This window comes from Sarcophilus harrisii, chromosome 4, assembly GCF_902635505.1.
Source record: "Sarcophilus harrisii chromosome 4, mSarHar1.11, whole genome shotgun sequence".
In the NCBI taxonomy this organism is placed as follows: Eukaryota; Metazoa; Chordata; class Mammalia; order Dasyuromorphia; family Dasyuridae; genus Sarcophilus; species Sarcophilus harrisii.
Genome location: NC_045429.1, coordinates 169,798,914 through 169,822,205, shown reverse-complemented (window position 1 = coordinate 169,822,205; position 23,292 = coordinate 169,798,914). Strand labels below are relative to the sequence as shown.

General features: G+C 36.8%; 1 protein-coding gene across 3 annotated transcripts in view; it reads right to left on the bottom strand.

The window, feature by feature from the left end:
- SOGA3 (SOGA family member 3) overlaps positions 1 to 21,921 on the bottom strand; it is a 38,811-nt gene extending 16,890 nt beyond the window's left edge. For 2 of the 3 annotated variants that reach the window (XM_031964298.1, XM_031964299.1), the window contains exons 1-4: positions 21,597 to 21,921; positions 17,232 to 18,517; positions 16,464 to 16,688; positions 15,008 to 15,166 (exon numbers count right to left, since the gene is read on the bottom strand). In XM_031964298.1, coding sequence (XP_031820158.1) covers positions 15,008 to 15,166; positions 16,464 to 16,688; positions 17,232 to 18,401 — 1,554 coding nt within the window. In that variant the 5' untranslated portion in view covers positions 18,402 to 18,517; positions 21,597 to 21,921. Of the gene's footprint in view, positions 1 to 15,007; positions 15,167 to 16,463; positions 16,689 to 17,231; positions 18,518 to 20,819; positions 20,969 to 21,596 lie in introns of those variants that run through there. The other variant, XM_031964297.1, reaches the window with a different exon arrangement.
- Positions 21,922 to 23,292: the final 1,371 nt, after the last annotated feature.

The window sequence follows — 23,292 nt, the reverse complement described above, 5'->3', positions numbered from 1 at the left end:
GGATGGTTACTTCCTTTTATTCTATCCAATGAAAAGGGTCTTTTGCTATTTAAATCCTGACAAGCTTCCGGCTTGTCAGCCTACAAACATGTGGACAGATGGGAGCTGGGATGCCTCCTGGGTGTGTCTGGGCTTCTCCCTGCAAAGACTAAATAAATGCTTTCTCTTTGTATCTGAAGATATCTCTGATTAGTTAATTTGGGAAAGGGGAAAATCCTTACATCAACTTTTCCCAGGGAGGGAGTGGAGGACAAGAACACTGGTTGCAAGTGTATAATTCCTGGGATATTTTCCTGCTTGTCCTGTTAAATCCTGCAGTCCTCCATGTTTGGAATGCACTCTTCATCTGGCTTCTTAACAGCACCACCTGCTCTTAAACACTCATGGGCCACTTCCTTTTTGGAAGCTCTTCTGGATATCCAGAATTATTAATGCTATTTACTGCTTTACATTATTATGTAAACATATTTGTTTACATGTTATCTCTTTCCTCCTCCCCTTTCCCATACAGAATACAAGTTCCCTGAAGAGAATTACAGTTTTTTGTTAGGATTTAGGTTGTTTTGTTTTGTCTTATCTTTGTAAATCTAGGAAAACAAAACTGGATTGCATTGGGTAATTTAGTATTAGTAATTTTCTTTTAAGCTCTACTCCTTCCTGGGTGGAGCAGCCAGGTGGGACTCTAATGCAGGAGTCTAAGAAATCCAATGTTAAAAACCATCTCAGGCATTTACTAGCTTTTCTGTAAAATGAATTAGAAAGGGAAGCCAGCATCTTTGCCAAGAAAACCCCAAATGGGTTTGTGAATAATCAGACACAACTGAACAACAACCAGCCCTTTCCCAGATGTGTATCCATACCTGCCTGGGTAATGGCCACCCTTGTGTTTTCTGGGCAACAAGTGGGCAGAGAACACAACAGAGGTGACTTCAGGGAAAGTTTTGGTCTATGACCTTAAAATAGAACTCTTGTTATCAGAATTCTCATGCTCATCTCTATTCCTTCCCCTTAGAGCATGACCCCAGTTTAAAAAAAATTTTTTTTAATGAATTTTAAAAAATGAATTGTAACCAATGTTTTTTTTCACATTCTCCACTGTCTCTCAGGAGAGGACAGATGTAGAGTTTTAAATTTTTGTTTAAGAAATGATCTTGGAGATGGGAAGGGGACTGAAGGAAGGGTGAACTGCATCTAATGAGTACATTTAATTCTCTTTCTGCTTTTCTGACAAATATATTCAGAAAAGCAATTATGGTGGCGAGTTGAGAGGGGCAGATAAAAGGCCCAAAGGAAAAGGAATATTTTAGAATTATACTCATTAGGAATGGATGCAATTGCTTTCGATATTAAAATTTTTAAAAATTGCAAGAAAGAATAGTTAAGATAGAACCTAATTTGTTTTGTTCTATATAAATTTTCTTTGTTTTTCAGCCCCTCTTTTTTACTCTTACCAATTTTTTCTTCCCATTGGAGCACTCCCCAAAATAGCTTGCTAAGGAATTCTCATAATTTTTCTACTGCCAATTCTTCTTCCCCTGCCTCTACTGTACTTTGTTCCTTACAGATTTTTCCTCTGTTACCTTGTTCTTACCACAAAATCCCCTGTGACCTTTCTGGTCCCTCAGGAGACCATGCATCAGAGCATGGGTCACCAAATGTCTCAGGGATTACTATTTACTTAGCTGTTTGGGGGAGTTCTGTTTTTATGGGGGCTCTAGAGGCCATAGGATTTGGAATTAAAAATATTTGTATTTGAATTCTGCCTCAAGCACTTAATGGCTCTGTCACCCTGGGCAAGTCACTAAGAGCCTGAAACAGAATTCAAACTTAAGTCTTATACAGACTTAGTAACCCATTTAGGGCCACAGACAAAATAACCTTATTTAGAACATTAATGAGGTTGGAATCAATGACCTCCCCTAAAGTCTCATCAACTCTAAATCTAGGATCTATCCTGCATGAAAAAGGCTGTCCATGGTAGTCATTTTTCCCCAGAGTCTTTAGTCTCCCAGCCTTTCTTTCTGAAGATAGTAATTTAAGAAAGAAGACATGAATGTAGTCCAACATTGGCATCTAGATGGCTGAGTGGATAGAGTGCTGAGCCTGGAGTCAGGAAGATCTGAGTTCAAATCCAACCTCAGAGACGTATTAATAATGTATCCTGGGCAAGTCATGTAATCCAGTTTGACTCAATTTCCTTATCTGTAAAATGAACTAGAGAAGGAAATGCCAAACCACTCCAGTATCTATGCCAAGAAATCTTCACTGAATAACAACAAAACCAATGAATAAAAACCCAAATATTCAACTAATACCAAAAGACCAGTAAGTTCAAGATTAATAAAGTCTACTGTGAAATTCAAGTTTATTCTAGGATATAATTCTACACAATGTCAGATTGTCCTACTTGAATCTCAGATCTCATTCTTCTTCCCAGAAAAAAGTACTGAATACTCCATGGTGGTCCACACCAGCTTACTCTTCTAAATTAATCTCTAAATCTAGAAAAATTTAAATTTTCGTTACTCATTCCTTCCATCATTTTCTAAGCATGATCAGGAATATATGTTTTAAAAATTCATTCACTAATGATTAATGGCCTTCAATTTCAACTTGTCTCTTCAATTAAGACAATTTTATAGAGTGGAAACAAGGAGAAGTGAAATGCCTTGAAATTTTGCCAGCTGAGCGATTTAGATGATAATGGATTTCTTTTCTTAAACCCTCTTCTAAGTATCAGGAGAAAATCTAAGAGCCTAGAAAAGAGATAAGAAGTGAATAAAAGAAAGGAAATAGGCATTAGTCCACTCACTCTAACAAACAGTGGGAGTAAATTATCAATTATCCCAGAAAGGTATAGGAAAGTGAGGTCAATAATTCATTTCCTAAAAGATAAGTAAAGAGCTTTATATCCTTAAGCAGAATGAAGAATAATTCTAAGGGCAAAATATCACATAACAGGAGGCCTAACATCTGAAGACTGTGAATCAGCTCCACCTCTTCCACCTAGGGGGAAAAAAAACATCTAGGATTTCAGTCTTTCTTTTCCTTGTTCCCTATCCCCAATGTTGTGGGTCCCCTCTTTGCTGTCACACTTCTTCTCTCACTATTATGAGGCTGCTCAACATTTCCCCATCTCTGTGTATTTTGGGGGGAAGGGGAACACATAAAGGACCTTTCAAGTTAGTAAACCACCTTTTCTTTTTTTTGACAAGAAATAATTTTTAATAGGGCTGCTGCAATTACAAGCAATAAAAAACAAAACGGAAGGGGCTGATTGAATTCTCTTTCTTTAGAGGTTCTTTCTTCCTTCTCTTTGGTTGAAATGGGCATCTTAACACTAATCAAGTATCCTAGACTGAAACATGAAACATACTTCTAAAAAATCTTCAGAGGAATTGACATTGAGTTAACCCCAAAGCAAGACACATTATTTCAAATATTGAAAAAAAAATCTCCCTAGCATAAAAATACTAATTTTGCATGTCACAAATGCCCCGAGACATACCCAATTCATAGAAAAATATTTATGAACAAGAAAGTGTCAGGCTAACATATTAATTTTTTATCTGTACCCTTAGAGTATTTGAAGGGAGCTAATAAAAAATTACTTTAAGCCAAACACATAACTTCTGGTTTCTTCCCTATTCTCTTTCAATATGATCAAATCTTCTCTGTCTGAAAAACAAACAAACAAACCCCAAAATAAAACAAAACAAAACAACAACCAAAAAAACCACCTTCACTAGACTCTGTTACTCCCTCAAACTCATCCTACACTCACTTTTTCCAGCCAATTAACTTTTGAAAATCTTTTCTATACCTTCTGCTTCCACTTCTCACTTCACATCTTAATCCTTTGCAATCTGGCTTCCAATCCCATCATTCAGCTGAACTCCTCTCTCTACAGATATCAACAATGATTTAATTGCGAAGTCTGATAGTCTTTTCACATGCCTCAGCCTTCTAGATTTATTAGATATATTTGATACTGTTGACCATCCTTTTGATAGCTCTTTTCATGGTTGACCATTTGATACTGTTGACCTTTATTGATATTTTCATCTCTCTGAGTTTTTGTGACATTGTTTTCTCTTGGATTTCCTCCTACTTGACTGATTACCTCTCAATCTCCCTTTTATAGATCATCTTTCATATCATGCTTCCTAACTGTGAGTGTTCCACAAAGTTCAGTCATAGTCCTCTTCTCTTTTCTCTCAATACTTCTCAATGACCTCTTCAATTTCCCTGAATTTTTTAGTTATCATTTGTGACTATAGATCTATATTATCCTCCCCAGATCTCTCACTAGATGGATGGTACAATGGGTAGTTCTCTGGGCCTACTTTCTCATCTTTCAGATTTAAAGCTTGGTTTCAGACTCTTCCTTATTGTGTGACTCTGGGCAAATTATTTAACCCTTTTTGCTTCAGGTTCCTTACCTGTAAAGTGATCTAGAGAAAAAAATGGGAAACCACTCTAGTATCTTTGGAGAAAAAAAAAAAAGGGTCACAAAGAGTCAGACACAATTGAAAAATGACAGAACAACAGGTCTCTAGGCACAATTTCAATCAGTCTTACATGACCACTTGCTTCTTACACATTTCAAACTGTATATCCCAGAGACATCTCAAACTAAATAAAACTAAAATAAAATGCATTCTTTCCTGCTAAAGCCACCTTTCTTCCAAACTTCTCTTTTCCAACCTCTTAGGCTCATAATTTCAGCCTTTTCCTAGATTCCTCACTTTGCCTCACTCCCTAAAAGATCAATTAACACATCTTGCCTTTTTGCCATGCACTCAAAATCTACTCCACCTGACTCCTCTCCTTTCCTTCCATGCATGTAGCGTCCACCTTAATTCAGACACTTATTATCTATTGCTTAAATTTCAATAGTTCTTAATTGGTTTGCCTGCCTCATGCCTCTGTTCACTCCAGTACATTCTTAATACTGCTGCAGAAATGATTTTTAAGTACAAATCCAACTATATCACTTTCTTACTCATTACACTCCAGGAACTTCTGATTTCTTCTTCTTTCTTGTATGAGACAATTGGGGTTAAATTTACCTAGGGTCACACAGAAAGTATTAAGTGTCTGAAGTAAAATTTAAATTCAGATCCTCCTGACTCCAGAGTCAGTGCTCTATCTACTGTATCATCTAATTGCTCTTGTTTTCTTCTTCAATAAAATAAAAACTCTGTTAATTTTAAGCTTTTTACCAACTGGCTTAAATCAAGTTTTCCGGCCTCACTGGATATCACTACCTCTCTTATCCTCTGCAGACTAGCAGAGTTTTTCTCCTACCTTCACATATCATATTCTCAGTTTTGAGCAATAGATTTCTTCACAGTTCTTCACAGTTATTTTTTAAAATGACAAATTTTGTCAGTTATGACAAATGACTGTTCAGTCATCACTCACTACATAAAATGATAACCTGGATGCCTTTTAACACCTAATGAACTTGTCCTGCCTTTAAAAGCTTATAGCAACCCTGAATCAATCCAGCTCGCATATGTCTTATTAGACTTACAATCCTGACAGAAACTGCCAATTAATGAGACAATGTGATAGAAACTGTTCTGTGCATGAGATATTTCAAATTCCTAAGGAGATAAGAAAGGGGTACTGAGAAGAAACAGTTGGATTTACAGGATCCCTTAAATTCTTGATGAATAAAATCATATGACCTTAGAGTTATAATGGACTTTAGAATTAATCTAGTCCAATCTCCTAGTCTCTGTCCAGTGACAGCTCATTCTTCAGGTGAAATAATGTATTCAAAGGACTTTGAAAGGGACAACGCACTACAACATGATATATGAATTATTTTTTTTATCTAATTATTTTACTCACAACAAGATGAAATCTGCCTTTCTCTAACTTCTTTTCCTTTACCTTGTTCTGTCTCTAGAGCAACAAGAATAAAACTACTTCTTTAGGAACAGTCCTTTAAATATTTACCACACTTCCTCTTCCCAACCCATTTCTTCTTCAAGATAAATATACAAAGCCAATTCCTTCAACTATTCCTCTTATGACAGGATATCTATATCCTTCAATATCCTTGTTGCTCATCTTCAGATGTGCTATTACTAATGTTATTCCTTCCTTCCTTCCTTCCTTCCTTCCTTCCTTCCTTCCTTCCTTCCTTCCTTCCTTCCTTCTTCCCTCCCTCCCTCCCTCTCTCTTTCTCTCTCTCTTTCTTTTTTCCTGAGGCACTTGGGGTTAAGTGACTTGCCCAGGATCACAGAGCTAGGAAGTGTTAAGTGTCTGAGACCAGATCGTCACCTAGCTGCCCTTACTAATGTTTTTTAAATTTCTTTTAAAATATGGTGCCCAGAATTAAACATAATACTTGAGATTTGGTCTGGTATGTCAGAATATAAATGAGAACACTAGCACCCTTGCTTTGGAACCTGTACTTCTATTAACATGGTTTAAAATTGTTGCACTTCACACTCATGTTACACTGTTGATCTAAATTAAGTTTATGGTCAGATATGCTCCTCCCTCTACTTTATTCATGAAAACTGTTATCAAGATCTCTTGATGTATATAAATGAATATTTTAAAAAGAAAGATCTTATAATTTGCATTTACTCCACTGAAAGTTTTTTTGATGGTTTCAGTCTAAAATGTCAAGATGATTTTTGATTTTGTTTTCCATCATGTACATCATTTCCTATTTTAAAGATGTTTTAAGATACAATCAGTAATAAGTGAGTTAATGTACAATTGAATAATGAATGATAGAGCATGAAGCAAAAATTTTATAAAAGATTATAATAAAAGAAAACATTTCATATCCTATAAAAATTGTCTAAAGTAAAGATAAATTAGTACAAATCTTTACATTTTGGGGGAAAAAAATCAGAGGGCATTTGCCCCAGTAATGTTTTTTTTTTTTTTCAAATTGAAATTTGGATAAATCAACAGAGCTTTAAGGAAAATGATCCTCATACATGCAGTTTGCCTAAACAAGATAGAATCTTCCAAATTCACAAATCTCCTGCTCACATAATGATGGCTGTCATTAATGAAGCTTTTTCAAAATTGTCTATGAAACTGTATCTCTGATGAGCAGGGAAGCAGTGCATTTATCAACATACCAACATGTCATTTGTTCATTATTCACTTGAATAAATCGTAAATTGAGTTTTCTAATTATTTTCACTGTTATTCAAGACTCTTGGCCAATGAGATGGTATGAAATCTTACTTTGTCAAGCACAGAAAAACAACAGCAGCTAATTTCATTAAAATATTAACTACTGTGTTTAATTGACTATGATAATGAAAACAAATTGCATAAACGATTTAGTCAGAAGATTAATAAGGTATAATTGGGATTTTTTTTTTTTTTTTTGGTCATAAGGGCTTTCTGCATTGAATCTCCATGAGAACAAATAATAGACCTTGTCCCTTTCTAAAGATAAGTAGATAGGTAAAGAAAGGGGAAATTAAAGAGAGAAACTAAATGACAGGCCAAAATGTCATTCATCTTTTGAATAAAGAGGTCCCCTCCCCAAGAATGAACAGTTTGTCCATATAAAATAGCAATAAGATGAAAGCAGTGATATGAGTCATGTCATCTTATTTCCTCTAAAAATATATTCAAGCATAAAATCCTAGAAGAATAAAATAAAATTGCAATATGGGCAATATTTTCCATCATATGTTCATGAGTTTGGGTAACCATCCATTTTATACTTACTTTAAAAATCATATAGATATTGAAAGCAAATAAACTAATTCAAGTACATGAAACAATTATTCTTTTTCTTTATCTTCTCCTTTTTTCTTATATTTTTCTTTCTTTCATTTTTCATTATAAGCATTTATTGAGAAGAAATGTAGAAGTTATATCAGGTGTTATAGTAGTAGAGGGGGCAGTTAGATAGCACAGTGATAAAGTGGCTCAAAGTCCTGAGTTCAAATGTGGCCTCAGATACTTTCTAGATGTGTCTTATCTTGCCTCAATTTCCTCATCTATAAAATTAGCTGGAAAAGGAAATTGCAAGCCACTCCAGTATTTTTGCCAAGAAGATTCAAACAGAATCATCAAAAATTGGAAATGACTGAAAACAGCTGGATGACAACAACAATAATAGGACAGAGAAGGAGCAGGAAGCTGGTATTGAAAAAAACATCAAAAAAATAAAATAAAACTCAGAAGTTATAGCCTTCAAATTTCTTGAGAGATACTCCTAAGAAAACAAAACTAGTATGTCCAACAGGTTAGATAGAATTTTCATGGATGGTATTATTAGGCTCATTTTACAGGTAAGAAAACTGAGATTAATTGACTTTTCCTGGTCATACATCAGAGAGGGTTAGAATCCAGATTTTTCTGACTCTAAATCCAGTGTTTTATTCACTATATTATAATTTATAGTATTAAAAAGTTATGGAGAGGTTGTAATCTTCAGTTTAGAAAGCAAAATCATTGATTCATCAATGATAAAAATGAAATCTTAATTATCTAATGTTGAACAATGAAACTATTTTACAGAACATTATAGAATTAGAAGAACTCTAGAAGGCTCAAGAGCTCTGACTTTTTCCCAAGATTCCTTCTTCTTCAGAGGGCTCACATTCAGGAAGCTGACCTAATTCTGCAATAGATGGTTTTAAAATGGGAATGATATAATCAAAGCAATATTTAAGGCAAATTAATCTGGCCATCATACGGATGAATTGAAATGTCAAAGTCTAGAGTCAACCAGACTAACTTCTGCTAAATCAAATTGTGTGGAGTATTAAAGGTTTTGGAATGGGATTGTGGCATCAAGAATAGAGAGAAAAAGATACTTATGAAAGATATTTTGAAGAAATAACAATAACTAGCACATATATAGTGCTTTAAGATTTGCAAAATATTTTATAAATATTATTTTATTTCATCCTCATAATATCCCTAGAAGGCAGGTTCTATCATTGCCTCCATCCTACAAAGGAAAGAACCTGAAATAGATAGAAGTTAAGTGAATTTCTCAGTCACACAGTAAGTGACTGAGGCAGGATTTGAACTCAGGTATTAGTTACTGACTAAAATCAATATATTGTAGTATATGTATCAACCATGATTCTGTCAGCCTAGAAAATGCCTATCCTAATGCATTAACTTAGGACTTAAATTTTGTTTCCTGAGGCTCAGACAAGTATACAAACTTGTATACAGTCACACAGTAAGTGACTAAGTTAAGAATTGAGCCAGAGTCTTCCTGAATCCAAGTCCAGAACTCTATCCACTGTGCTTCCTTTCTAAGTATGGGTGACAAAAGGCAAAGAATTAAAGATGCTGAGGTGGTAAGTATGGATGACTAAAAGATGAGTGATATGATTCATGAACACAGAGAACTTTGCAACTAGAAATTGTTTGAGTGTGTGAATGAATTTGGTTTTGGACATGTTAAATTTAAGGTGACGTGTGTGTAACTGTTAGTGATATCAGATTGGGATCTGGATAGAAGGAGAAAGCAGGACTGATAATAAATACATTTAGAAGTCCTCATCATCCAAATATAGTAGTTCAAGTCAGAAGAATGAGTGAGTTCTTGAGAGCACAGAGAGAGGAGGGTAAAAGGCTTTAAGGATTAGATAAATCTTGTAGAATATTCACAAAGGCAATATTGCTAGCTTCTAAAGAAGTTATACATAATTTAATAAAAAAAAATCTAAGAAAATATTTAAAGTTATATATGAAAACATTTAAAGTTAATTCTATAAACTGTATAAACTCTTTGTAGCAAATTTATTACTTCTATTTTTTTTTATTATACTTTTTCAAGAAAATATTGACTGGTATTCTGGAATTGTTGGGGAAAGTGCTATTTTGGAAAGAAATTTAGAATGAAGCCCAGAAAGTTTCCAAATTATATATACCATTTGATTCAGCTATTCTACTACTACTAGGCCTACCTACCCCCCCCCCCCAAAAAAAAAAACAATCAAAGAAAAAGGATCTACAGATACAAAAATCATTATAAAAGTTATTTTTCCTGTAGCCAAAACAGGAAACGTACTCAATGACAATCACTAAACAAACTGTGTTATATGAGTATAATGGAATATTATTATACCATAATAAGTGATAAAAATGGGTAATTTTAGAGGAAACTAAGAAGACCTTTGTATATTGATGCAGAATAAAGTAAGAAAAATTAAGAGAATAATTTATATAGTGACAGTTATTTATAAACACAAATAATTATGTGATTTATATAATAACATTACACAGAAAAAGTTTTGAAAGATTTTATAACTAATCAGTGCAATGACAAACTATGAGTCCAAAAGAATGAAGATAAAGTACATCATTCACCTCTTGACAGATGACAAACTTAAAATGCAGAAAGTAACATACATTTTTGAACATGATTAATGAGGAAATTTGTTTGCAGCTAGAAATTGTTTAAGGGTGTGGATGAATTTGGTTTTGGACATGTTAAATTTAAGGTGACTTGTGTGTAGCTGTTGGTGATATCAGATTGGGATCTGGATATATATACATATACATATGTATATACATATACATATGTATATATATATTTACATATATATACATGGTTTCTTTTCAAAATTTGCTAAATAGAGCGGTTAGTGGGAAGGGCAGATTAATGTTAAAAATATTATTATCTGAAAAACAAAGGAAAAAAAAATCAATGAATTCTAATACCAGTTTCTTTTTTTTAAGATACCCATATCTATGTTTCAATTGAAATTTTTAAAAAATGAAAATACTAAGGATAAAAAAGTCCTACCATCCCTTGAAAAAGCAAAACAATTTCAAAGAAACACAAGCTCATAGGCAGTGTTTTCTCCAACCTATCTATCAGATAAAATTTAGGAAATCATGCAGCATAGAATCTAACAGAGAGTGAAATAGTAGGGAAGCAACATTGACCTGTTATCAGACTACATATAACCTAATCGTTCTTCAAATATCAAATAAAAATTATTTTTTAAAAGTACATTCCAATAGAAAGTTATTTGGCTTTTTTTCCTCTGAAGAACCTGTAGAAATGGAAAAAGATGTCTTAAGATGGATGCTATTATATGATGCCAGAATGGTTAAGAGCCCTCTAGAGCAAGAAATGGGAAAAGCTAAGAAAATAATCCTCACAAGATGGAAAATGTTAAGACTGAAAAGAAAATAGTTCTTTTGGAGAGAGAGTAGTGATGGGGAGGGGGTTAGAGAGAGACAGACAGATGGGGGAAGGAGGAAGGGAAGGAAGGGAATCTAAGAAAGAAATGAAACTGAAACCCCCTAATTTATGTAAAATAGCATACACAAATACTTTATATTAGCAATTAAAAAGGCAGTTGCTTTGGCTCTGTTGTTATCTTGTCAGTAACCTAAATCTCCTTAAGTATGATAACTAAATGACTATGACACAATTATTTTCTATGCTATTCTCTTTTCTCCCACTTAAAAATATTTTTTTTTTTTGTATTTCCTTAGTGAGAAGGAACGCTAAATAATTAGTAGAAATAATTTGTATCTGGAGTTCACAGGTGCCAAAGTGCACTAAGAGGTACCACGGCCTTTCATTTGGCTGTGAACATTGGCTAGCTATCTTCCATACGTTGCATTGAAAGAAAAAAAAAAAAAAACTGAATTACTATAGAACAACTTGCTGTCTTAGAGACACTTCCCACCCCCCTCATTTCCCTTGCTTCCATTTCCCAAGGCAAGAGACAGGCAGACATGTATGAGATGTTACATGAAAGTTGAGAGCAACTGGTCAATGTCCCTAAAGCCAGTTAAACCCTAAGCACCACAGCTTCCAGTCTCTAGCAGATGGTTCATTGGTCTCTCTAGTGTCGTGCAACATCTGCATACCAATTAAAACCAGAGATTGACTTTTCATTGTTCTATTGTAGTTTATATTTCATGATGGTATGAAATTAGTTTCTTTTATCCCATAATGGAATATTAGAGTTAATTCCTCTTTCCTCAATTAGTGGTTTATCTCAAAGGTTAAAAATTCACCAAGGACTTGCACATGATACTGTTTAGCAACCAAAGAAGCAGATGGCTAACTGTGGTTACCTAAAGCCAAATAGGTATAAATTTAGGCTTAGAATTCATAGTATTTACACACCCCAAGGCTCTTTCCAATCTAATTCCCTCCTATCCAACTCCTAGTGTGTACATATATATACATATGTAGCTTACACTTATGTAAGACTTTAAATTTTGCAAAGTATACAGTGAGAAAGTTAATATAAGTTTTATTACTCTGAAACTCAGGAAACTTAATTGGTCATATGGCTAGTCAAGATTTAAGCTTTCATAATCTGACTCTAAGATCAGTGCACTTTCTACTATATTATTGCCTTTCTTTTTTCTTTTAAAAATATTGTTCCTTTTCTTAGCTTGCCTCAGGTCTTCTAGACTATGTCTCACCCTCATCCACTTTCTAGTTCTTTCCACTAGTGCCTTAAGGTGCACTCTGTTTTCCTGTGTACAAAGCAAAGTAACCCTCTCTACCAATTGTTGTTGGTTTTCTTAAATTTGACTAATTAATGACTAGGTGATGGATCACTACTATATCTTCATAAAACTATGGCTGATTCCAATACATATCTAGTCTCCATTGTTTCCACAACTGTTCTGAATATTATCATAATGTTTAAAGCAGAAGGGTTTGGAATAAATCTTGCCAAGACATAAAAAACACACCTTCCCACTGTTGCATTTAGAAAAATTCAAATCCCCTCTTCCCCCCTCTTCCTTCTTCTCTCTCTCTCCCTCTTATAAAATTGAAGCATCCATTCTTTTACCTTATGGACACTGGTCACTCTCTCCCCACTCTCAAGAGAAAAATAAAAAATAAAATAAAGAAAAATTATTCCTCCTAAACTTCTTTAATTCCCATTTGAATTAGCTTTTTCCGTTTTTGGAGTAGTACGCATTTGCATTCTTCTGTTTTTATTCCTGTGTTTGGCAGATTATAGATGGAATGCTGAAAATGTAGTCTGAACAGGAAATAGGATCATCAGGTTGCTTTTGCTGCACTAGTTTTTTAAATGGCTTCCTATTTTGATTTTTCTTGGAAATCAAATCACATAAGTAAATAATCAATACTATATTGTTATGACCTATACTTAAATTTCATAGTATCCTTGGGACCCAAACTGGATTTTGTCTGTGTTGCTATTTCTCATTTCTTTTTTCTTAAACAGTATATGCCATGCATTATAAATTTCCTTGTGTTTATTAAAATTGGTTTTTGAATATTTGAGTATCACAGAAATAACTATTATCTTTTGTGTCCTGGTTAAACATTGCAAAGTTATTACCGAAACAAATTTTAAGGAAAAAGGCAAAAGAAAAAAAAAAGAACCTTAACAAGTAAAAGCTTCAATCACACCTCTTTTCTTTATACCGTCCCCAAAATCATGTGCTACAAAGATTTTCAAAATATTTTGAAAACATCTTTATTCCCACTATCAGGCACTGCAGTGGTAGACTGTTGGCAAAGGGATCATCATTAGAGATAAGAAGCACATGATCATCCTTAGAGACATGAAGTAATAAAGTAATTGGTCTTAGTTACAATGTACAAACCAGTAAGAAGTAAGGAAAAGAATCTTGGTCTTTTGGATCCAGTGGTCTCCATTAGGATTCTCCAGAGAATTTCATACATTCAGGTACTTGAAATCACCAGGAGAGCCACAAAAACATTTGCCAATTATGAAGGCAGTCAGCACAGACTGTACTATGCGTTCTTAAGCAATTTTCAAAATAAAATGGCATTGTATATCAAATAATAAGGTAATTAAGACAGTAAGATCTTGTCATCCATTTTTCTAGATCCAGATACCCCATTCTTGACCTCAAGAGATTAAATTTTCCCATTCTCCATTGTAAAAACATTCATTAACTCATCCATCTATCCTTCTTGACACATTTATGTTGTTAAAGTAGTTAGTCAAATTTCTTTTATTAAAATTCTTTCCCAGATAACAATGGTAAAGTTGTTCTTTAATGGTTGATATACCAAGCTAATTTACAGAATGAATACTAAAATTTTCTCGATTAATTCTTGGTATAGACCATATCAACCAATCAATAATCTTTTATTCATGAAAATTCTATGAATGCAATAATTCTTACTTTCAAGATTTGAACCATTCTTACATATTTTATTATCATTTCCAGCACCTACCACAGTGCTTAATTAAGCATTTTAAAAATATTTGTTAAATGATCAAATAAATGATCCCCAGCATAATCTGGAAAGAGAGCTAGACTTGGAGATAGGAGTAGATTCAAATACCACTTCAAACACTTTCTACCTGTATAGCTATGGACAAGTCCCTAAAACTCTTAGAACCTCTGTTTATTCATCTGTAAAATGGGGTTATAATACTTATGATTATGAACATATAATGCTTTAAGGTTAGAAAAGTTTCATAAACTTTAATTTAATTAATGTATCTTGTACTACCTATCTCATAGAGTTGTTGAGGAAAGCCCTAAAGAACCAAAAAAAAAATGTTAATTATGATCATTATTACTTTTACTCTTCTGTCTAGGTCAGGCAAATAGTTGATAATAATAATCATAACTAATACATACAGTGCTTACTATATGCTAAGAACTGTGCTAAGTACTTTACAATTATTTTCTTATTTGATCCCTCATACCAGTCCTGGGAGATAAGTGCTATTATTATACAGATGAAGAGACTGAGGCAAACAAAGGTTAAGTGGACTTGCCCAGGATCTTGCCCAGCTAGAAAGTGTCTGAGGTCAGTTTAGAATTCAGTTCTTCCTGACTCTAGGCCCAGGAATCTATCTATCCACTGATGCCTAGACAGTATAGCCTGTTTGCCAATCATTGCATAAATGACAGAATCCCACATAAGCAAGTAACTCTTAATTACATGTTACATGGAGAGAATGATATTCAATAAGTTATCCCAAATTAAATTAGTTTTTTTTTAAAAGAGCTTAAAACACACACTATAAAATAATGCAACACTGACCTCTTTCATTTTTTCCAATTCATTCTGTAAAGCTTGTTTTGCAATCTCAACTTCTATAAGCTGTTGCCTCAATTTCTCATTTTCATCTTCTGTTGTGGTACGTTTTTCTTCTACATTTTCCAATTCATGGTGAAGTCTCACTGAAACATCCTTTGCAACCTAAATTAAATTATATTTTCAAAATCACTAGAGGTGATTATATCTTGATTAGGGGGATAGTTTTCAGTAAATTAAAAAAAAGGTTTTTTTTAAATACTTTATTTTAGTTTTCAGCACTAAATTTGTATGATAAAGGCCTTTCTTTATATTTTCTAGGGGAACAAATGCAAACATTCTTAGCAGGTTTTAATCATATCATCCTTGGAAATTTGGCTTTGATTTTAGTAGTAGGGCAGAACCTAGTGAATACTGGAATTCAATGAAAAAAGAAGTCTCTCAGACTTCCTTGAAAATAAGAATAAGTCAAATAAAAAATCCAAGCCCCGTGTCCTTCTCCTCTCATAGCAGACACGTCATAGAAATGTGTCTATGTCATAGAAATCAATCTTATATGTGATTACTGATAATGACAACAGATTTTTGTGGTTGAATTTTCAACTCAGATTCCAAAAGGAGGTTGGGAGGGGGAACAAAACTACTGTTGCTGATAACACCTGTTTGATAATTTTCAATCTTTCAATGATGAGATTTTTTCCCGTGGTCAAGATTTTGGAAAACAGCTTATTTCAGTTTAAGTGCAAGATTAACCCGATGATTTCATTTTCTCCACTTCTTGAGTTCTTCAGAAAGCAGCAAAAGGGCTGAATTTAATTTTGAAAGGGAATGTAAGGAGTAGTAAAAAGGAAGAATGAGAAAGGGATTATAACTGAATTTTAGAGATTGGGAGGAACATTAGAAATCATCTAGTCCAGTTTTCATATTTTTCAGGCGAAGAAATTGTGGGCAAGAGATTTTTGCTTCAGGTCACTAAAGTACAAAAAGATAGCTCCTGTATACAGACCCTATTCTTAGTTTCAGTATTTCTCTCCTTTTTCTGTGTCTTTCAATATGGCCTCCCACTGAAGAGATTATCATTCTCTTAATCTTGGGAATCCAATATTCCAATAAAGTTCAGATGTTGAACACCTCAGAGAGATGAAATTTTTATCTCCTAGTGGTGCTATCACCACTTTTTTTTTTTTTTTGCCAATCTCTAAGGAATAAAAAAGGTACCTCTTCCCCCTGAATGCATCTGTTTTCATCTCGAGGATATATAAAGAATTCTATGTGGCAAGAAGCCCCACATCTGTAGTTAGAATCTTAATTTCTTTTTTTGGGCCTGGTTATCTTGCTGCATACTCCACCCAACCTCTAACCCTCTGCAGAGCCCTGCCCACCCACCTCAACTTCCTCTAAATGCCCCACCCACTAGACTCTCCAAAGATTCTAGGATGCTCAACTCCTATTCTGCACAAACCTTAAGATCTTGCTCCATACTTCTTAGCAGCTCCCCATCAATTTCCCCGGTCTGCGCATAGCGGAGTCTCTTGCGTTCTGCTTTGCGGAGGCGGTACTGCAGAATTCGGCAGTTTTTGTTGGCTCTTTCCAACTCGTGGCGCATTTCCTGCAGCTGACAGGCATCCTCCTCAAAGAAACTGTCCCTCATCTCATCCATTTCGGTCCTTAGTTCATCAATTTCATTCTGAGGAGAGGAAAGGAAGGAAGGGGAAATAGAAAATGGGGAAAGCACTAAGAGACTGAGTCTACATTAACTTCCCCTTTAAAAAAAAAAAAAGAAAGAAAGAAAGCCCCACCCTATAACAATTCATCCCCAATAAAGAGTAGTGAGAAAGGAGTGTCAGGGGAAGGGGAGAAAGTCGTAAATTAAGCCCTCCCTGGTTTTCTTTCTCCCTCGGGCTTTCTTTTCCGGAAAATGTGGGACAAATTTCGATCACGAAAAAACTAAAGGCCCAGAAGTGAATTTTCAATAAAATCGAATATTATGGGATCCATGCTCTATCATTATCTTCAAAAACAAACACTTAGGAACTAGGAAAATGAATAATAGTCAATAAAGGGAGGAACTGGCCTTTACGTTTGGGGTTTGCTTAACCTTTTCCTCCTTGGATTTCCTTCCTTTCAGGTCCAGACTGCATAACAGGTTAGAAGCATCTCACCCTTAACTCGACACACCCTATTTCTTTCAGGCCCACACCCTTCCTCTCCCATTTTTCCACACCCTCACCTTGAGGGTTTCGTTCTCCTCTCGCAGCTTCTCCATTTCTTCTTGCATCTCTTCTTGCTCCTGGAGCTGCTGCTGCTGCTGCGGTGGTAAGGGCGGAGCAGTGGCTTGCATCCCCCCGCTGCTTGGGCTGCCCCCTGCCCCCTGCTGTAGGCCCTCTGCTGCAGCCGCCATTGGGGAGGGGGAAGGGGAGGAAAGAGGCTCCGAGGAGGCGGCTGTGGCGACTGGAGAACTGCTATTGCTACTGCTGCTGCTCTTGGTTTGCATTTGAGCTGCTGCCGCCGCTGCTGCCGCCGCCCGCTCCTTCTTAAGATGAAACTGGATGAGCTCAGACTGCAGACATCCCTCTTTCCAGTAGCCACCACCGCCCCCAGCAACGACACTCCCAGGGTTTCTACTGGTGGGGACCGGGGTTTTGCCAGTAGAGGAGGAGGAAGACGGTGAAGAAGAGGCCACCTCGCCTCCGCCGCTGCCACCTCTCTGTGGCGTGCGCCCGGCTTTACCTCGCCAGCCCCTGGGCGGCGGCGGCGGTTGCAGAGCGCCCCCCTCCCTTTCCCCGGAGCCTCCTCCTGCTCCTGCTCCTCCTCCTCCCCCACTTCCCCCTCCTCCTCCCCCTCCTCCTAGCTGAACCTTCTCCGCCGATTTGGGGGTCGCGGTTTCCCCATCCCGAGGAGGCTCCTCCGTGGGTAAAAGTCTCCTGTTCCCCACCGTGGTTGGAGTACCGGCTGGAGATGCTTCAGCACCGCCTCCAGATTGGACAGCTCCCAGCGGGGCGCCTTTGAGCGTAGCGGGCGGCGGCTGCTTTTCCCCGGCCCCTCCCCCTCCTTCTCCTCCTCCTGCGCTGCTGCTGCCTCCACCGCCTCCCCGGATGCCAGCGGGAGTCACTAGGCGACTGCTATTGGATTTCGATCCCTGCGCTTGCTGCTGCTGCTGAAGCTGCTGCTGCTGCCTGGCAGAGTTGAGTTTGGTGCCCGTTCCTACAGGGGATCTGGCGGCAGCGGCGGTCTGTCGGACTGTACTGTCCCTGAGTCTAGCCGGTGACTGAGCCCTCGGCTGTTTTCTGCTACTGCCCTCGGGATGTAGGCGAGGCTCCGCGGTGGCGGCGGCGGCAGCAGCTGCAGCTGCAGCAGCAGAGGCAGCCGGGGCAGCGCCCCCGACAGGTAGCTGATTCATGGCGGGCCGTGGATGGTTTATCTAGATTCACATTCCCAAAAGGGATTGAACGACTTTCATCATTCGATGAGCCTCCTTCTCAATCTTCGCCATCGCCGACTGCCTTATCTTTAAATCTGAGAGACAAATAGGAGACAAACATGCTTGCCTTGATTGTTACAGGGCAAAAGGGTATTCTCCCTTTGGAGAGATCGCTGGATAAAAAATGATGATGCTTGGAGGTACTTAATACAAACGTATTTTTCTCCTAATGGAGGAAAACGCCAAATTTCTACTTCCCATAATAATTTTGGGAGATGATGTGCTACCATTATTATCCTCCATAACAATATTGAGCCTCAGAAACCTTTTAGGTAGGGTTCTATTTTTGATGCTGTGTTGTATTCGATATAATCAGATATGTTATGTGGACAATCGAATGTGATTATGCAGTGAGGGACTTGAGCATGAAGGAGCAAGAGGAAAAAAGTGAAAAATAATGGGAGGAAGGGAGCAGGTGAAAAGGGAGCATAAGAAGCTCAGAAGAAGAGGAATGGGGAAAGGAAAAAGAAAGGGAAAGGAAGAGAAGAAAAGTATTACAACAATAATAATGATAGATGGGCAAAACAATTCTAAATCTCTATGTTCTGGTTGGTATAAGAATATCCATATTGCATGTGATTTTAAAGCATGGTGTTTCAACAGTTTCATTTGCAAAGGAAGAAAACAGCTTGGTGCAGCAGGGGAAAAAAGGCAATAAATTGGGCATCCACATTTTGGTTCTAGTTCAGTTTATGCCAATCATAGGTTTCATAACCTTGAGTAACATCCTTAGCTTCTGTTCTTGATTTTCTCATTGATAAAAGGAAGGAAATGAACTAAATATATCTGCTAAATCTCAGGATTTATAACTGGAAGGATCCTCAGAGCCATCTACTTCAAACCTCCCATTTTATAGATGAGGAAACCAAGATTCAAAGTTTGAATGATTCGCCCACAATTACACAGATAGAAAGGGAATGATTCTGAGTTTGAATTTAGTTTTGCTAACTCCAAACTCAGAAGTCTTTGTAATCTACTCTGCTGTCTACAGTTTAGCTTAAAAAGCAAAACAACCCCCAAAAAAATCAAAACTTCCTACAACATGAAATAATATAGCTTTTCAAAATACTAAGGAATTGTTTTTTGAGGAATCTGTCTTAAAATACAACCTAACACTGGTCTTTACAGAGTAAGCTTTTTTCAACTTTGTAGGATCTCTAAACTTATCTTAGACTAAGATAGGATGAATTCTATACTACAATAATATATAATAGCAATGTCTTACATTTATATAGCATTTTAAGAGGCAGCATAGAATAGTATACAATGGCTAGAGTTCTGGATTTGGAGTTTAAAAAACACATTCCTTACCACAAAGAAACTGAAGCACAGAAAAGCTAAATTACTTCAATTAAAATGAAACTCCTAAACAAATTCAGAAAATTGCTGTATCTTACAAAACCAACTCTCTATCTTCTAGAAAACAAACCCTGGAGAACTTTTCTTTAATTCATTATTACCTTCTGTAATCATAATGGGGAACTTTAGCTCCTTTTGAAGGAAGGCACTTATTTTCAGTTCCTTATCCTACACTGGGACCATGGACCTATCTCTTTTCCCTGTGAGAAATGATATATAACCCTTTGAAATAAGATTTATTGCCAGTCATAGTGACCATTCTACATCTTATTGGTCTATTGAATCTTTATTTGCATTAATAATTTTATCAGTCTATAAGATTTACATTTGGACATTCTTGAAATATTTAACATGTCGCATATAGATGAATGTGGGTATGTATTTAAAGTACCAAATCCCAAACTTCTTTTCCCTTCAGTTATTTTTTTTATGTGTCCTGTCGAAAATTGATATAAAATTTCTAGAGTTTTTCAAACAAAGGACTATATTTTCAAGATATTCATTAATCCAAACTACCTGTATCTTAGAAGAGAATGATTCAGAGAAGCAGTCCTGACTCGGGTTGGCAAGGTCAGAGACCATTTTATGTCCTCTGTGAAAATTAGATTATAGAATAGTCTCCGCTGAAAAAGGCCAAGTGGCAATAATGGGGTTACCAGCAATCTTGATATTCCTCCACCCCCACCCCCCAAGGGGGAAGCTCCTAAAAAAATGATTGCAGGAAAAGTGCATGACTTGGCAGAAAGTTCCCAAGTGTTAACTGCTTTTAGAACTCTAGTTTCTGACTACTCTGGGGATTACATAGAGTTTATATATTATTCCCTCTCGTATTCCACATATTGTTTCATATATTAATCTACCTCTAGTATTTTTAAAAAAATTTTCCTCTGTCAATATTCAATAGTCACTGAATTGAATTCGTATTGCACCTAGAGTTAGCGGATACCCACCCCCATAAAAATGGAGAACAAAGAAAACCTTGAAGAAAGTTGTTTCAACTTGCTTTCTTCCTCTTCTCCCCGAATTCTATTTATTCACAGCATATCTGCAAGTCTTCCTGGAATTTCACTGCATCAAAGTCTTTGGAAGGGGCCAAAAAGACCTAAATTGAATTACAATACCAGTGGACACTAAAGAGTTTGGCTCTAACTGTCAGGGACCACCTGCAATCCAGTACACAGTTGGCAGGTCACCATTAGACTGCAGTCTGTCCTACTGCTTTCTGCCGGGAAACAATGTCCTAGTCCGCTTTAAGTCGGCCACACGCTCCGGCGAGCAGTTGTTATCACGTGGTTGTCAGAAAGTGACAGAACGTAGCCTCTCTAGCTTTTCTTATTGAAATTTCCGTTCAAGAAACCAAGAGAGCCAAGGGAAAACGGAATCTCTAATAGCTACAGCAACAATAACAAAAGCCCCCAATCCCTCCCAAATGCACAGGTTTCCACCGCCCGCTAGGCTGCCTCATCAGGAATTCAGAATTTCTTTTTAGAAGTGCTTCCCTCACACAATTGATCCAACCAGTTTGGAGAGGATGCTAGTCTTCAGCGGATTTTTTTTTTTTTTTTTAATCTTTTGGGAACAGTAGGGGAAGGTTTGTAGTGTACCCGTTCTTTAAAAGTGGAGAAAAGTTCCAGTTTCGCAGCATAACTACCTTCCCATGGCCCCTTCCCCATTCGAGCCTCAGAACAATGGCGTTAATGTTAGGCAGCGTGGGTGGTGGCAGCAAACGAGAGTGAGCAAGCATTCATTACTCACCCAGGATGCCAGCTGCCCGGCTGCTGTTACTTAGACACGTCCACGCGAGGTACCAAGCGGGGCCAGGCTATCCTCAGAAGTGCAGTAGAATTCGGGAGCTGACCTCAGCGGGACTGACTGAAGAGGCAATCACAGACTGAAAAGATAAAGAAGAAAGGAGCAAGCAAAGCAAATAAGGAGGAAAAAAAAAACCGCTTCAGCTAGGCATAGCGTCTAAAGAAGCCACGCCCAAAGCTGGACCAGCAAGATCCACTCCCAGCGCTTAGTCCTCATCTACTTGCACGTGGCCAGAGATAACAAAGCCAATAGAAAAAAAAAGAGGGCTTTGCTCATCCCTCTCAGAAGTGGATGGAGGCAAGATTTTCTCTTTGGTTTAGCCCGCCCCGGGAGGCTCGATCTTCTCGATCAATTATTTATTTGCACTTTCATAGGAAGGCTGACTCGAACTGCTAGTAGAGCTGTGACGTCTCCTGATGCAGCGGCACTGTGCTTGCTAACAGCAGGGGGTGAGGGGTGGGGGGAGTTTTCTTTGTTTGCTCACTTTAATTTCCATCCGAGCTTTTTACACTGAGTTCTCCACTAACCGGACAATTTCTCCAAGGCATAATGGTTAGCCTTATTCTACTGTCCCACAGACCAAGGATTTCTACAAAGTCATTTATAAGTAAGGAATGAAAAAGAAAAAAACAAGAATATATCCATAAGGGAAATCACACCGTTGGGTGTGCCCTTTTACATTTCTTTGTCTCCTCGTTTCTTAAATGCCCCCCGCCTCTGCCCTACCCTTCTCTTCTGACGCTAGGGACAGCAGCTTAGAAAGGCATCTTTTTCAAGATCTATAGCTTGATTTTAATATTGGAAAGAACAATAAAAAAAATTTACACATCAAGCTAAGGAAAAAAAGGGGGGGTGGAGACAGCACAGGACCTTTTCTTTGAGTATTTATAAAAATTAATGTAGTTACAAAAAATTTAAACAGCGAATGTTTTCTTTTTCTTACTTTTTGGCAAGAAATGCTTATTATACTATTTTTGGTCAAGGAAAAATCTTATCATGAGTCGGAAAGACTCAAAATTGAACAGATTATCCCCCTGAAATTTTAATTCTCCTCCAATCCATAATATACCTTTGATGGTAAAATTCTGTAAGCTTAGTAATACTTCCTGGAATAGTGACTAGAGTGCTGCTGGGCTATGAATCAGAAAAATGGATAGAGCACTGGGCTTCAAGTCAGGAAAACCTGAGCTTGAATTCTGACTTGTTAGTTGTGTGACCCAAGAAAGTCAATTAACTCCGTCTTCTTCAACCCTTCATTTGTGAAATGGTGATAATCGAATTTACTTCACAGGGTTATTAAAAAGAGGATCAAATGATATAACTTCTGTAAAGTGATTTTAAAACCTTAAAAATAATAGAAATATTAATTATTACCATTTATTACTTCTGCTACTGTTGCTGCTACTGAGGAAATTCCACCTTAGGGACTATCTCTCCAATTTGGGTGAGTCTTTAAATCTCTCTATGTCTCAGTTTCCTCTAAATGCCTTACAAGGTCGTTGACAGAAGAGGGCTTTGCAAAAAATAAAGTTGTTTTTTTTTTTTTTTAACAGCATAAAGGTGGAAAATCCATAAGTACTTGAAATTGTCATCTTGAGATCCAGTTCAATTTCTTCCTACTGCTTTTATCTAGGGCACC